The sequence below is a fragment of the Lepisosteus oculatus genome, chromosome 4, assembly GCF_040954835.1.
Source record: "Lepisosteus oculatus isolate fLepOcu1 chromosome 4, fLepOcu1.hap2, whole genome shotgun sequence".
NCBI lineage: Eukaryota > Metazoa > Chordata > Actinopteri > Semionotiformes > Lepisosteidae > Lepisosteus > Lepisosteus oculatus.
In genome coordinates, this window is record NC_090699.1 from 53,976,692 (window position 1) to 53,992,291 (window position 15,600).

A 15,600-nucleotide genomic window follows, 5' to 3' on the forward strand; every position below is an offset into this window, starting at 1 on the left:
GTAGTTTTGCACACAGCGCCATGGCTAAAAGATCAGGTTGCATATATTTTCCTTTGAAAGCTATAGTATTTCTACTGCAGATCATTTGCATTTGACAGATGTTTTCAAATATGACTTTTTAAAACTCTGAGCTCTTGTTTTTTAATAGATAAAATACCTAGAACATTTCATCCTTCCCCCAGTATCTTGAGGTCTGATTTCTTGAAAATATCTGAGAGGGATCAAAAAATTACTGTTTCCATATTGAATGTTTCTTGTGATTTTATTATGATCGATATTTAATTCAGCATCATTAGCAAACATTGCTTGCTCATTTTCCTTAGAAATATGACTTATAACATAGGCCTCAGAATTCAAATACATATGGTACATACATATGTACACATGTATACTGCCATCTGCTGGTTAAAAAAAAGAAAAAAGTGCCACCAGGCCCAAGAGATTGTTACGTTCCTTACTTTACTTAGCTGATATTTTCCTCTAAATATTCTAATCTCATCTATTTATACAACTGGGTATTTTACCGAAGCAACCAAAGTAAAGTTCTGTATTAAAAAGAACAGCAGCTGTTCACCTAGAATTAGAACCCATTTACCTTATTAGAAATTTAGGACAGTCTCTTACTACTAGAAATGCATAATACTGACACATTTAGTAGATACATCATTATAAACCTTTAGTAATGAAGTTATCATCATTAATTAATGAAAAATCACATATATGAAAATGCAGCCATGGAATTCCTTGATGGGCACTCTGAAGCCATTATCTTTATGCATTGTCTCAGCTCCTAGATCCACCTCCTCTGTCCTGTTTGGGAGTTAAACAGATAGTGTCTTCCTGTAACTAAGGAAATAATATTCATATTAGCCACAAGGGACACAAAGGAAGGGTTAACATGATCACTATCTAAAATCTCAAAAGCCTAAAAACCTACCTAGAGGACTTCACCAGACTCAGTAGCGATAACAAAGACAAGCATGATAATGGAGGGGGTATGCATTTAGGACTAAAAGCATGCAGTACGTCTTTACGCTAATGGTTGTGTGGGGGTGGTACAATCTGCAATGCGATGTTGATGAAGTTCTGAAGCTAAGCAGGTGTGAGCCTGGTCAGTACCCGGATGAGAGACCTCCTGGGAAAAACTAAGGTTGCTGCTGGAAGAGGTGTTAGTGGGGCCAGCAGGGGGTGCTCACCCTGCGGTCCATGTGGGTCCTAATGCCCCAGTATAGTGACGGGGACACTTTACTGTAAACAGGTGCCGTCCTTTGGATGAGACATAAAACTGAGGTCGTGACTCTCTGTGGTCATTAAAAATCCCAGGGCGTTTCTCGAAAAGAGTAGGGGTGTAACATCGGCGTCCTGACCAAATGTCCCATTGGCCCTCACCAATCATGGCCTCCTAATAATCCCCATCTATGAATTGGCTTCATTACTCTGCTCTCCTCCCCACTGATAGCTGATGTGTGGTGAGCGTTCTGGCGCACTATGGCTGCCGTCGCATTATCCAGGTGGATGCTGCACATTGGTAGTTGTGGAGGGGAGTCCCCATTACCTGTGAAGTGCTTTGAGTAGAGTGTCCAGAAAAGCGCTATATAAGTGTAAGTAACTATTATTATTATTATTATTATTATTATTATTATTATTGAATGGTCCGAAGAGATCCTTGGATCAATAAGATGCCAGGGGGAACAAGTGGCCCCCTCTTATTTCTAACTTTCTTCCATTATTTGGTTCTGGCAGGAGATATGCAGCTGTGTTTCAAGCGGTTCTTTTGTCATGTGCTGGTACCTACTTAACGATGCTGATATTGTAACTGTCAATAGTTGGAGAGTTCTGACACCTTCTGCATTCTGACTATCACGGCACTCTGGTAACCAAAACCCACATTTTATGTTTCAAACTCACAAAAGTCTATTCATACTGCATATGGCATGTTCACAGTGCCTCATAACCTGCACAACACAAAACCTTCTCCTTCCCTGGCACCAAAAGAAAAGAAGAATACCTGGATCTTGTGCTTTCCCGTCAAATCTCTGCAAGCAGAAATAGCAATGAAAAAAAACTTTCAAAATACATTCTTATCACACTAATTAACAGTGTCTTATCAGGTGCTGAGTTATTTTAGTCCATTTTTTTGCACAGAAAATAACTTCAGTTCTTTGTTGTTCGTCTTCACAAAGGGAGATCTCCATCTAGTGAATATTGGAATATAACATCTCAAAGAGAGATAATCCAGTAAACCCTACTAAAAACACAAACTGTGCATTTTTTAAAATGTAAAACACTTCCAAAGCAGCACTCTCACTAATGAGTTCAGATTCATGTAGGTCACAGCTGTACTGTTCACATACATCCATGTATAGTGACACTTTTTAGAGTTTTTTTTTTAGGAGACCTACACAGAATCAGGTTCTGTTCTGTGTAATTTTTGTTTTCGTGTTCTGGTAGAGGTGGGACTGGTGTCTATAAAGAAAGACAAATTAGCCTTGAAAAAATGATTGGGGGAATTTTTTTTTTAAATGATCAGTCTCCAGGATCATAACATCGGTTCTCATGTTGAATCAGGAAAGACGTGGTCTGCATATTCACAAGAGCTACTGGGGACACAGTACATGGATCAGGAAAGCTGTGCAGCTTGTGTGATAACAGAGAAGCCTAATGAGATGAGATATCTTGACATTTCCACTCTCCCCTTCAACTTCAACTGAATACAGGAAGAACACAGACACATTACTGCTGGAGCAGGATGATGCCAGTAGCACAATCAACTTACATCACTATTAACACATGTGAGTACTTATGAAGTGTGCAAATGTCCTACAGTTGAATGTGTACTCACAGAGGGTGAGATCATCTGTTATGTATAATATATTTTGTAAGTGTACGTATATACATATTGACATATAAGTGTCAGACTCATGTGTGGGGATGTTGCAAACAAAGAAAACACAGTGAAGGATGTGGGTCTTATTCCGCAATGAAGATTTGTTTTTATTCTTTATGCCGAAAGGTCGAATTCATCCCTTTCCCAGTCTTTTCTTGCTGCAGGATCCTTTTCATTTGTAGTTGTGATGAAGGAGATGGTGAGGTGGAATGTTCAAGGCCACAAACAGGGACTGGGAATTCAACACTATTGGCTACTCTGTCATCAGTGGGAGTGGTTTCTCCATCAATCCCGAGAATGGTCAGTTATGCCAGATCATTGATATGTTCCTTTGAAATGCCACCCTTGGTAAATACGAGACCCTGTGCACTGGGCAAAAACATATCTAATTTAAAGGTCAAATATCCTTTTTGTAATCCAGTGCTGCTAACACTTATTTCACTCTTCCACAAGTTCAACTACAAATAAACCTTTTGGTTTTAAGTGTTTTGTGATATAAACAACAAGAGGTCCTCTCATAGAAGAGAGAATGTTTTAAGCTAAATTGTTATTGATCTGGTTTTCTTCACCTGGAATTTGCTGGTGGCTGCATATCGCATTTACAAACCCACACTGAGATGTGAAGCTTTTTGTCCTCAAAGAAGGTGAATGAAATCGGACTCCAACTTCTCAAGCCAACCACCCATTAACTACTCCTGAGAGAGTCTATTTATTCATCTGGGGTTCATAATATTTTGTCTTAGTGAATGTACAAGACCATAGTCGGTTTAACATCAGCATGTTTCTCAGACATCCCTTTACTCTTTTCACTGTATGGTAATGAGGAGGAACTCTGCCCTCATCTTTTACTTCTCAAAGGTTTGTATAATCTCTCAACCTATCTCATTTCTCTTTGCTTGGCCACTGTTATATTTACCATCCTCTGCTGTATTACCTTTATCACTGGATCAACTTGAAGACCGTGGACTGATGCGGCTATTTCCTTAGTCCTAATTTCATCAGCGCTGTTCAGAATCCTGTCATAAAGAAGAAATGGTAACATTCAATATGATGATAAAAATGATAACACACTAAACTCTCTGTAGTCCACACTCTAAACCAACAGATAACGTTTGAAGGGAGACATTTACTGTATACTTACATTTTTATATTTCAATACAAACAAATAGGTTTGACCTGAACCCCTTAGATTATTTCCTTAATTATATTAATAGTGGCCAAGAAGTCGTGTCCTGACATTTGACGAACTGCTTTATACCATACAGTGTCATGGGAAGCCGCAGCCTACCTGGCAAGCAAAGAGCGCAAGACAGGGTACACCCTGGACGGGGCGCCAGTCCTTCGCAGGGCAAGGGCAAGCCAATCATATTCATGGGGACAATTTGGAGGCCACAGTAAAGGCAGAGGGGGGAAATTTGGCCCGGATTCCGAGATAACTCCCTACTCTTATTGAGAAATGCCTGGGAATCTTTAATGACCACTGAGAGACAGAACCTCGATTTAACATCTCATCCAAAAGATGGCGCCCACTGCAGTATAGTGTCCCCGCCACTATATCAGGGCATTAGGACCCACACAGACTGCAGGGTGGGTGCCCCCCACTGGTCCCACTAACACCACTTCCAGCATCCATAGCTTCCCAGGTGGTCTCCCATCCAGGTACTGACCTGGCTCAACCCTCATTAGCTGCAGTGGGTAGCCAGTTGAGAGCTGCAGGGTGACATGGCTGCTGGCATTTGGCCAAGAAGTGCAAAACAAATCTATAAAAATGAGAGAACAAACAAAAAAGACTGTACGAATAAAAATAAGTGCACAAACATGTGTTTAAAGTGGAAAAAGGTTCTCCACAAGGGACATGACATCTTTTGTATGTTTTGCACGTCTGGGCCAACACAGTATTTAGAAGTACTGTAGCATCACTGTCGTTCAGCATCACACTCACTTGTCATTCAGCAGGTGCTCTGACATGACTAGTGGCCTTCCACAAACTGAAGTCCTGGGAATAAAAACAAAGACTAAAATAAGGAAACCCATACTTAAAAAATAGTACATTTTGTGGCCTTCTGAAGCCAAAACGAACAGTTTGTAGCCTTTGTTACTGCTGTGTGTTGTTCCATTTTATGAACAAATTCCAACAGTATTCCTTCATCCTTGGAAAAGGAAAATTCTGTCTGACACATCTGCGTGTCTGATTCATTTTGCCACACTAAAGGATAGCTTTTACGTAGCCAGTGAGGTTATATGAGAACAGATTCCAGGTAACTTTACTTCCTGTTGAACAGAGTGGTGGGGGAGATAGTTACCATGTGAGGAGCTTCCACATAAGAAGACCCAGAGAGATCAGAGCCAGAGCCCCTGTGATAGTCAGGACAAGCACGAACCACAGATCAGGATCCCAGTACTTCTGCAGTGAAGTCACAACCAGGGGAGCCCTGGAATGAGTCTGCTAGAGCAGAAGATAGTGTGAGAATCACATTCAGAAATGAAGAAGACGGAAAACCTATCTATACACCTCTGCATATAAGTATGATGAGACTACTGTTCACAATACTTTTTAGATTATCAAAGAAGCAGAGAATAGAATTATGGGAGTAATGAAGTGGACCAAGAAAGAAGTTGCTTTCCCACTTCACTGACCAAATGTTTCACAGTTTGCACAGAATCCTGTTTCTTAGTAAGGATCCATTGGGTATCATTTGAGCAGAAAGGCATCAAAATAACACCTGAGAGTTTAGGTCAATCTACCCTGAAAGGCAGTCCAAATTTCATGAATCTGTATAGTGCATGTTTCACATGGATACAGAATAATCTGATGGCAGTCAAATATCTGGGTAATTCGCATTTGCTCTGTGTTTGAGTATAGAAAGGACTCTTTGTCACCTGTGTCTGTGTCAGACTCACCTCGGTGGTTGTTGGGTTGGTTGTCGTGGTAGTTGTCCATGGAATCACACGAACCACAGCCAGGACCTTGGTGGAGTGTTTACCATCTGACACCTCAATGGCGACCTCAAACAGTGTGTGGTCAAACAACCCTTCAGGATTGTAGGAGAAGGTGTTTTTGGAAGAGAGACTCATGCCATTCATTGAGAAACGGTCAGTTACTGCACCTTAGTGAGACATATAGCAAAGACAAAAGCAAAGTGATGATTAATCTCAACTAAGAACATTTAAATGCATTCATGCATTAATAAATGAAAAGAGAAAGCTATTTTCTGTTTCCCGTCTAATTATTAACAATCTTTTAAAATGTCTGTACTGTACAGCATTAAAGAGATTAATTTCCTCTTCGTGCACAGCCATACCGTTTGTTATAGTTGCAGTTAATTCATCATCATCAATGTCTGTGCAGCTCAATGTGATTATTGGGATTCCTGCTGCAAGTGTGGAATAAATTGTTGACTCATACACAAATGGATTGCATACAGGTGGATTATCGTTAACATTCTGTAAAGGGGAAAAAATAAAGAGCTATGACATTTCCAAAGGCACCATATTTATCACTTATATAACACTACTACTGTAAGTTTTGCACTGCTCAGATAGTTTCATACAGCAATGTGACTGACATTTATTAAAGCCACTAAACAGCATTATTTTATCATTTCAGACTACTGTTCTATATGTTGCAAAGTCAAATTTTTGTTTCCTGAGTGAACAAAACAGAATCCTAACTTTATACAGTGCCTTGCGAAAGTATTCGGCCCCCTTGAACTTTTCAACCTTTTGCCACATTTCAGGCTTCAAACATAAAGATATAAATTTTTAATTTTATGTGAAGAATCACCAACAAGTGGGACACAATTGTGAAGTGGAACGAAATCTATTGGATTTTTGAAACTTTTTTAACTAATAAAAAAATGAAAAGTGGGGCGTGCAAAATTATTCGGCCCCTTTACTTTCAGTGCAGCAAACTCACTCCAGAAGTTCAGCGAGGATCTCTGAATGATCCAATGTTGTCCTAAATGACTGATGGTGATAAATAGAATCCACCTGTGTGTAATCAAGTCTCTGTATAAATGCACCTGCTCTGTGATAGTCTCAAGGTTCTGTTGAAAGCGCAGAGAGCATCATGAAGACCAAGGAACACACCAGGCAGGTCCGTAATACTGTTGTGGAGAAGTTTAAAGCCGGATTTGGATACAAAAAGATTTCCCAAGCTTCAAACATCCCAAGGAGCACTGTGCAAGCGATCATCTTGAAATGGAAGGAGTATCAGACCACTGCAAATCTACCAAGACCTGGCCGTCCCTCTAAACTTTCAGCTCAGACAAGGAGAAGACTGATCAGAGATGCAGCCAAGAGGCCCATGATCACTCTGGATGAACTGCAGAGAACTACAGCTGAGGTGGGAGAGTCTGTCCATAGGACAACAATCAGTCTTACACTGCACAAATCTGGCCTTTATGGAAGAGTGGCAAGAAGAAAGCCATTTCTCAAAGATATCCATAAAAAGTCTCGTCTAAAGTTTGCCACAAGCCACCTGGGAGACACCCCAAACATGTGGAAGAAGGTGCTCTGGTCAGATGAAACCAAAATCGAACTTTTTGGCCACAATGCAAAACGATATGTTTGGCGTAAAAGCAACACAGCTCATCACCCTCAACACACCATCCCCACTGTCAAACATGGTGGTGGCAGCATCATGGTTTGGGCCTGCTTTTCTTCAGCAGGGACAGGGAAGATGGTTAAAATTGAGGGGAAGATGGATGCAGCCAAATACAGGACCATTCTGGATGAAAACCTGTTGGAGTCTGCAAAAGACCTGAAACTGGGACGGAGATTTATCTTCCAACAAGACAATGATCCCAAACATACAGCAAAATCTACAAAGGAATGGTTCACAAATAAACGTATCCAGGTGTTTGAATGGCCAAGTCAAAGTCCAGACCTGAATCCAATCGAGAATCTGTGGAAAGAGCTGAAAACTGCTGTTCACAAACGCTCTCCATCCAACCTCACTGAGCTCGAGCTGTTTTGCAAGGAAGAATGGGCAAGAATTTCAGTCTCTCGATGTGCAAAACTGATAGAGACATACCCCAAGCGACTTGCAGCTGTAATCGCAGCAAAAGGTGGCTCTACAAAGTATTAACGCAAGGGGGCCGAATAATTTTGCACGCTCCACTTTTCATTTTTTTATTTGTTAAAAAAGTTTCAAAAATCCAATAGATTTCGTTCCACTTCACAATTGTGTCCCACTTGTTGGTGATTCTTCACATAAAATAAAAAATTTATATCTTTATGTTTGAAGCCTGAAATGTGGCAAAAGGTTGAAAAGTTCAAGGGGGCCGAATACTTTCGCAAGGCACTGTACATCTTTCTGAACTGGCTCCCATACTGGATTAAAACAAAAAGATTAATATAATAGTCTTCCAATATTTTTATGTATGTCATTCAATCAATTTGGGGGTTCATTGAGTATTTCTGGTTTTTGGGCTTTTAATTTTTGGAACTTTCCAAAGACTGTATCCATGGAGCTAAAACACAAACAATTAGATCATGGGAGTCAGCAGTTATCTTGTTTAAATCTCTTTAATTTGTCTGTATTTCGCCATGTTTTTATGTATGTATTTAAAATGTAGATAATCATGGGGTATTTGAGTGTGTTATTTTTTATTCTCCTTTTTGGGTGTGGATTGTTGTTGTAGGGATGGATGGCAGGAGGTCTGGGAGGTTGTTTTAATTTTGTTCTCATTTTTATTGCAGTTTTTTTATTGTATAATAGATATAAATAAATATTAAAAATCTAAAAATATTTATACAAAACTGGGGGTATCACAGGGTAGTGGGTAGGTCTCTGGACTCCTAACTCCTATGGCTGATTCACAAATGTATAAATGCATTTGTTTTTGACCACATAATTAAACAGGGTTAAACCTACTGAGAAGACTCTTCTCGTACTTTGAGCAAAGTACGTTATCCCACCTCTCCAGTCCACACAGCTCTATAAATGGAGATCAGCATGTCTGAGAGTAATCCCTGTGAGGGAGTCTTATGCTCTCTTGCCTATTTAATGCCAAGGAAACCAAGTTCTGGCCTGAAGGGCTGGCATAGTGCAGATATTGAAAATTACTTAGTAATCATTAGGCTGAAAAAAATGCCTTTAAAATGTTCTGTTCTTACAGTATTTCATCATATAATTATCTGCTAGAGGATCTCAGTTCTTTCTACTTTCAATAAATGACATGCAGTGAGAAAGCTCACAGTTGCTCTGTACTTTAAACAATGTCTTGTTCACACAGTTTCTGGTGATGAATTTATTTAGGACTTCTTTTTTAGAATCACTTGAAAAGTGTCTTCAGAAAACAACAAAATGGTTTATACAAAGCAGATATTGAAATTTAATGCCGATGAAGTTTCTATAATGTACTAACCATCGTGTAAGGAGGTTTTTAGGGAAAAATGCTTCTTTTAATAAAGAAAACCTGCTTTCATGCTTTTATAAAACCCTTTCTTTTATGACTTGTATTAAATAACCTCTACCCACAGTAAAAAATACCGACTACGCTCATTGACTCTTGTGTCCTGCCACTTTTAAGGGGAACTGCAGTTGCAATTTCGCAGACCAGTTAATAAATCTTGGTAACAAAATGAATTTAAAGTATAGAAAAAATGTACAAATCTCGCATTTAGTACAAAATCATGAGCTTTGTGCAAGTACTGTAAAGTGTCATGTTGTTGCAAACCCCATGTGTTATCGGGGGCAAGAGCAAGAGTTCCCATGACTGTGACGCAATACAGCCCTTCCTGCTCACTAGTCACTGTAACAACTAATGTAATGAGATATGTGTGTGAATTGAGTACATGTTGTGCAGCAGATATTTCACTACAGAAAATTACCAATGTGATCTGCAGAGGTATCAGTAAGTTCCATTTATCAGCAAGTCTTGATGTTGAGGGGAATATTTATATTGAATTAAAAGAGATGTATTCACAAGTAGTTCAAGAAGGTACCTGCGTTAGCCAGTGTACCTGCAAAGGAACAACTAAAATGTTATTCCATGCTGAAAAGAGAAGAAAAGAAACACAATGTTTTGGCTGTAGAGCCTTCTTCTCCCATACCCAAAGAAGGCTCCACAGCCGAAACGTTGTGTTTCTTTTCTTTTCAGCATGGAATGCTGGAATTTTACTTGTTCATGATGTATTCGCAGGCCTGCCTCTTTACAATGTAATAAGACTGCATCACGTCACAGAAAGTTTTGTTGCCTTGTTCTGAATCGCTTAACATGGCGCATACCTGCAAATGTAATCTATTTTGCGCTGTAAATTGAAGGTTTTATAAGTTAATGCATACATTTTGCTTTTATTGTGGTTTGAAAAGCACTCATCAATACTGGTTCTTTGTAACCTCGAAATATAAAAATTGTGATATTTAAATAAGTTCCCCTTTAAATATTTGCCACCTGCCACTGGTCCTCTCTAATAATCACTGTGGACTACAAAAAGCCACAGATTTATCAATTTGTAATTTTCAGGAAGAAGAAAACACTGTCCCTTTTCCACTGAGAAAAATATTGGCCTTTGCTTTAGGTCTCCAGCTCAGAAACTACCTGCATGGCACACCATGAAAAAGCACAGTCAAGCCTCCCTGCTGCACAGTATCAATAAGACAGTCTGCTCGTCTTGGGAAGAAAAAGCAACTGGGTGAGAAGAACCTGAACATGGATGGTGATCTCTTGATTGGCTGTCCTCTGGTTGCTAGGATCTACATCCTGGTTTAGGTCTACAACTTGCACCTTCAAGAGGTGTACCTTCTGGGTTTCAAAATCCAAGCTTCTTCTGAGATAAAGTTCTCCTGCCAATAGAGAGAAAATTAACCACCAAGGAACATAAAAAACAACAAACCTGTTTTTCAGAATTTCATTATCATTCCAGAACGTGGGTTTGTAAATGTGATATGCAGCCACCAAGAAATTCCGGGTCAAGAAAACCAGATCAATAGCAATCTTGCTTAAAACTTGTATGAGACATCTTGTTGTTTATATGATCAAAGACTTAAAATCAAAAGGTTTATTTGTAGTTTAACTTGTGGCAGAGTGAAATAAGTGTTAGGAGAACTGGATTACAAAAAGAATATTTGACTTTTAGATTGGATATGTTTTTGCCCAGTTTACAGGGCCCTTTTATTTACCAACAGTTGTATCTCAAAGGAAAATACCAATGATCTGGCATAACTGACCATTCTTGGGATTGATGGAGAAACCACTCCCACTGATGATGGAGTAGCGCATAGCACTGAACTCCCAGTCCCTGTCTGTGGCCTTCACTGCGCCAATCACAGCAAGCCTGGGTGCATTCTCAGGCACACTGAAAGCCAGCGGGCCCTGGAACTGAGGTGTATACTCATTAACACGGGTCACTGTGACCAGCACAGGCACAGCAGCTGAAATGCAAAACACAGAGGAACCTCAGCCTTTTTTTCTGCATGGACAAGAAAAAAAATCAACATGCAGCCTTTTCATATGGAGTAGCATATGATGCATTAAAATATGTAAACTAAAATAAAAAGCATGAGTCCAAACACATTCTTTTTCCTGCCTAAAGATCTTCCAATGTCCATACCTTGCTGAATTAAATCATTGGCCTACAACATTCCCCAAACTTTCTTTGATGTTTCACAGAGAGCAATATGTCATTGAGCTTGTTTTGCTTTCCTTGATTGAGAGCTCATAACATTTTCTGAATGTCACAATATTTTTGGTCACAAGCCACAAATCTGAAGCTACAGTTTATACCATTGTCACATAATGAGATGCTCAATAAAAGTGCCGTGAGAAATTGTAACAACTGGACTGATTCCAAAATGTATAAATGCATTTGTTCTTGACCACGGGGTCATATATAACAAACAATTGTTATTTAGCAGACCAACAATACTAATAACCAAGGTGCCATACTGACTTGTGAGGGAGGGTATACCACTGTCATTGACCCATACAGTGGCCTGGTACTGGAAGTTATTATTTGCAACCAGAGCATTATCGTAGTCCAGAGTGTTATTCACCTGTAAAAAAAGAAATGATTATATGCAAGGATTGGGTTTTTATAAAGATATAAAGACAGATGTTTATACAATAATTTTTTGACATACACTGTTACAAAGTGATTCTGCCTTTAACATTCAAGATTGAAATCCATAGTGTTAATAAATACTTGTTGTGTTTAAACTCCATTGTCAAGGGTTTTTAACCCTGTGTGGAAAAACAAAGGAATAAGTCTGAAAGCAGAATCAAAATAAGTTTGCTGGTATGCAAATTCCTGTCGTGTCACAGTGAATTAAGCCCAGGTGTATCAGTGTATCTGTCACAGCGTCTCCCCATCATCTGTAAATCTTACCCTAAGACAGCCGTTCTCAAGACGGAAACTGAAGAGAGATAAATTGTTCGGTTGTAGCTGATAAGAGAGAGCAGTGTTGGTGATGTCGACATCATGGCAGGTCAGTGTACCCAGGCTGGTGCCTACTGGAGTTGTCTCTGATACCATTAGCCTACAATGAAACCATTTATAGTGACAATATCAGCCAGACTTTTGCTGCAGAATTTAATTTAGTCTCTACGACTATGAGAAGATCAACTATTTTGCATGGGTATACAGTAGGAGAATGAGGTGATGACAATGATTTTGGAAAGGTTTTGGGCTCATTTAAAAACTATTAAACTCCATCCATTACATCTTGGCTTAACGGACTCCATTACTTTATACACTGTGGCTCTTAGTCCTTTCTCCATTCATCGCTCGCAACAGCTCCCACTACAACTGATCTTACACAAAGACAGAAGGGAAGCAGAGCGGGGGGTATTCATTGACATCCAGCACGGTGACAGTAACAGTGGCAGTGGCACTGCGACGATCTAACCGACTGTAGGCTCGCACTTTCAGGACACTAAACTGCAAGGCCAGGTCTGCTTCAAGGTCAAGATTGTAAGCTGTTCGGATGATCCCACTATCTGCAATAAGTGACAGAGGAATGCTGTTAGTGCAATGTCAGGATTCCTGATAGGCCCAGCTGGTCAGCTCAATACTCCACCTGTGGGCATTTCCTGTGAAGAATGAAGAGAAAAAAATATTGTATCATAAAAGACCAATCAATGTGTTACATTTTCACCTATTTTTAAGCTCCTTATTATATTTTTTGATCAAATCTTGTGAATGCTGTCACTGAAAAATTAAAAATGTGTTATTTGAAACCATGCTTTTCTATCTGAGTGCACGAACCCATCCATGGCTTGATCCCGTACATACCTTTGTCTATCTTATATGGTGGGTAAATTTCCACAAAGGTGTAACTTATATCAGAGGCGTTGGCAGTGACAGTCGCCACAAAATCATCATTGCCTTTATTCTCAACGATGGAGACATTCTGGGAAGGATGTCTAAGATAAAAAGAAGAGGAATCATCACAAATGGCAAATAAATGACAATCTAGATATTAATTCTGCATTATATACTGTATACTGCATATATCCATCCATTTTCTAACCACTTTATCAGTTAAATCACAGGGTTGCAGGAGCGCAGGAGTCTATCCCAAAAGACAACTGGCATAAGACAGAGTGCAAGTCCATCACAGGGCACACACAGATGCAGACACATGCACACTCACACCAGGGCCAATTTTCCCAGAAGCCAATTAACCTTCCAGGACGTCTTTGGACTGTGGGAAAAACCCATGCCAACATGGGGAAAACATACAGACTCCACACACATAGCACCCCAGGTCTGGAATTTAACCCAGGCCCCCTGCGCTGTGAGGAAGCAATGCTATCCACACTACTATACACATTTATGATTTAATTCTAAAACAAGCCACATTAATCTTTGACAATCGTACTATCTTAAATTTAATAGTCGCTGTCTTATTTTCTTTCATGTTTTTGCTCTAATGACGGAGTAATCATCACTAGCTGCATTATTCTACATCTGCCAGCTCTGCAACGATACGCTTTCATGACATATTGCAAAGAAAGCCCTGTTTATTTTAAAGTACCGGGAAGGAAAGACAAGCCAGGGAAAGCTGCTGCTTTGTGGTCTAGAGGTGGCAGGCTTTTAGTAGCACAAATTCACAAAAAGTGCTGTACTTACATGAATGTGAGGGGATGAATAAAGACTTTAAGGACCTTGATGTGGATGGTGCCACTGCAGTTTGCACCATGTTGGTCACTGACAGTCACAGAGACAACAAAATCCTAAATGACAGTGGAGACAGAGCTAGCATTAGTGTCTCTTTCACTCCATTTATTTCTCACAGACATTCGGCCTCCCACTCTTCACCTGTTCACCCCAGAGCAAATGGCAGGAAGACAGGATAACAGGTGGGGTAAAAAAGTACAAGTGTGCAGTATTTTCGCACTTGTGATTACAGTACATGTCTTGTTTTCCTATCTGCGCCTTTCATTTATTTTTCAGTGCAGGGCCTTAAGTTCGTTCTGTATTTTGAGGCACACATTAGTAGCATACTAAATACTGAGTAACAATAATATGCAAGTCCTTTGGGAAACGGGTGCAATTCCGTAATTTATCATGAAGTGTTTTAAAGTGTTACCATGTTTTATTTGTTTCAGTATGGTATGGTGGCTTTACGCAGGAGGACAGAAACTTATTTATTGGAAAGCCTGAGCATATCAGAATTTCAAACTGGGGTTCAGACCGTTTGCTGCCCCTCTGTGGTGGAAATGTGTTTAATGGAATGATTAAAAACATCCTCATCATCTTTTATAACTCTATCAGTTCGTCATACTATCATAAATATATAATAAACTGAATTAACCATTTTTCTGGAGCCGTAGATGAACAAACTGGTACTTCTATTTGAAATAAAAATATCCACTCACTGAGAATATGTGAATTTGAGAGAGGTAACTATTGACTGTTAAGCAGTACTTATTTATTAATTGAAGTTACAATGTTCTGGTGCACTAACATATACTGTATGCTGGTAACTGCCTTCAGGTGTGAAGCTAACACACAAAAAAAACGACGAAATAAAGCTCAAACTTACTTGTGGCCCATTTTGGTAATCAAAACTTTGATTAGAAGTCACAACACCAGTGCCATCAATCTGAAATTGTTTTCTAGATGAAATGGGCTGCACTTTGCTTATAGTGTACTGAATGAAAAGAGAAAGAAAAATAAATGAAAAGAGAAAGAAGAATAGACTTGTGTATCCAGTAACCAGGAGCGTTCATTACAATATATAAACAAGACCGCATTGAGATGTGGATGCTGGGTAGTGGGAACTTGGGCAGGGGGCAGAGAGAGGCTCGCTCACTAGTTAGATTCATCCCATGATCCTTGCCTATTGCGCGGCTAATTTGAAAGTTGCACTTCACAACCTTCGGCTTGGTTTTATCCTGCTCTGCTGTTCTTCCGCTCAAGACCCAGAATCGCAAACAAGCAAATTCCCAAATGTTAAATTTGCAAATATCGAGACCCTGCTGTATAACAAATGTGTCATTTCACAAATAGTTGGGGGACAAAGATAGCAGTAGAGGGTCACCTTCAATTTCTGAGTTCTCCTCTATATTACCACCGTTCTGCCTGGTAAGCCACATCTCAGACGCTTTGCAAGGCTGGTCCTGTCACTACTGGGCTAGTAGCCCACAAAGCAAAACCAGGTTGCTGCTGCAAGTGATGTTGATATCCCAGCAGGTGGCGGTCTTTTTTCTGGATCAAAAGTTCCAAACCAGTGCTCTTGTATGGTGAAAGGGTACACTGTG

The 15,600-nt window shown here is 39.7% G+C and overlaps 1 protein-coding gene and 1 long non-coding RNA gene across 2 annotated transcripts; both read right to left on the reverse strand.

Annotated features, from left to right (window-relative positions):
* Positions 1-243: 243 nt before the first annotated feature.
* LOC107077379 (cadherin-related family member 4-like) lies at positions 244-12,005 on the reverse strand. The gene is made up of 11 exons (XM_069187837.1): positions 11,976-12,005; positions 11,786-11,888; positions 11,064-11,267; positions 10,540-10,679; positions 6,190-6,331; positions 5,789-5,994; positions 5,191-5,330; positions 4,830-4,883; positions 3,822-3,903; positions 2,009-2,036; positions 244-846 (listed from the first exon to the last, which is right to left on the reverse strand). Exons 1-11 carry the CDS (start codon positions 12,003-12,005, stop codon positions 791-793), a joined length of 1,185 nt encoding a protein of 394 aa, XP_069043938.1. The 3' UTR covers positions 244-790.
* Positions 12,006-13,131: 1,126 nt separating this feature from the next.
* On the reverse strand, positions 13,132-14,955 carry LOC107077377 (uncharacterized). The gene is made up of 3 exons (XR_011189320.1): positions 14,883-14,955; positions 13,967-14,070; positions 13,132-13,257 (listed from the first exon to the last, which is right to left on the reverse strand). It is a non-coding gene; the product is annotated as an uncharacterized lncRNA (long non-coding RNA).
* Between the last annotated feature and the right edge of the window lie 645 nt (positions 14,956-15,600).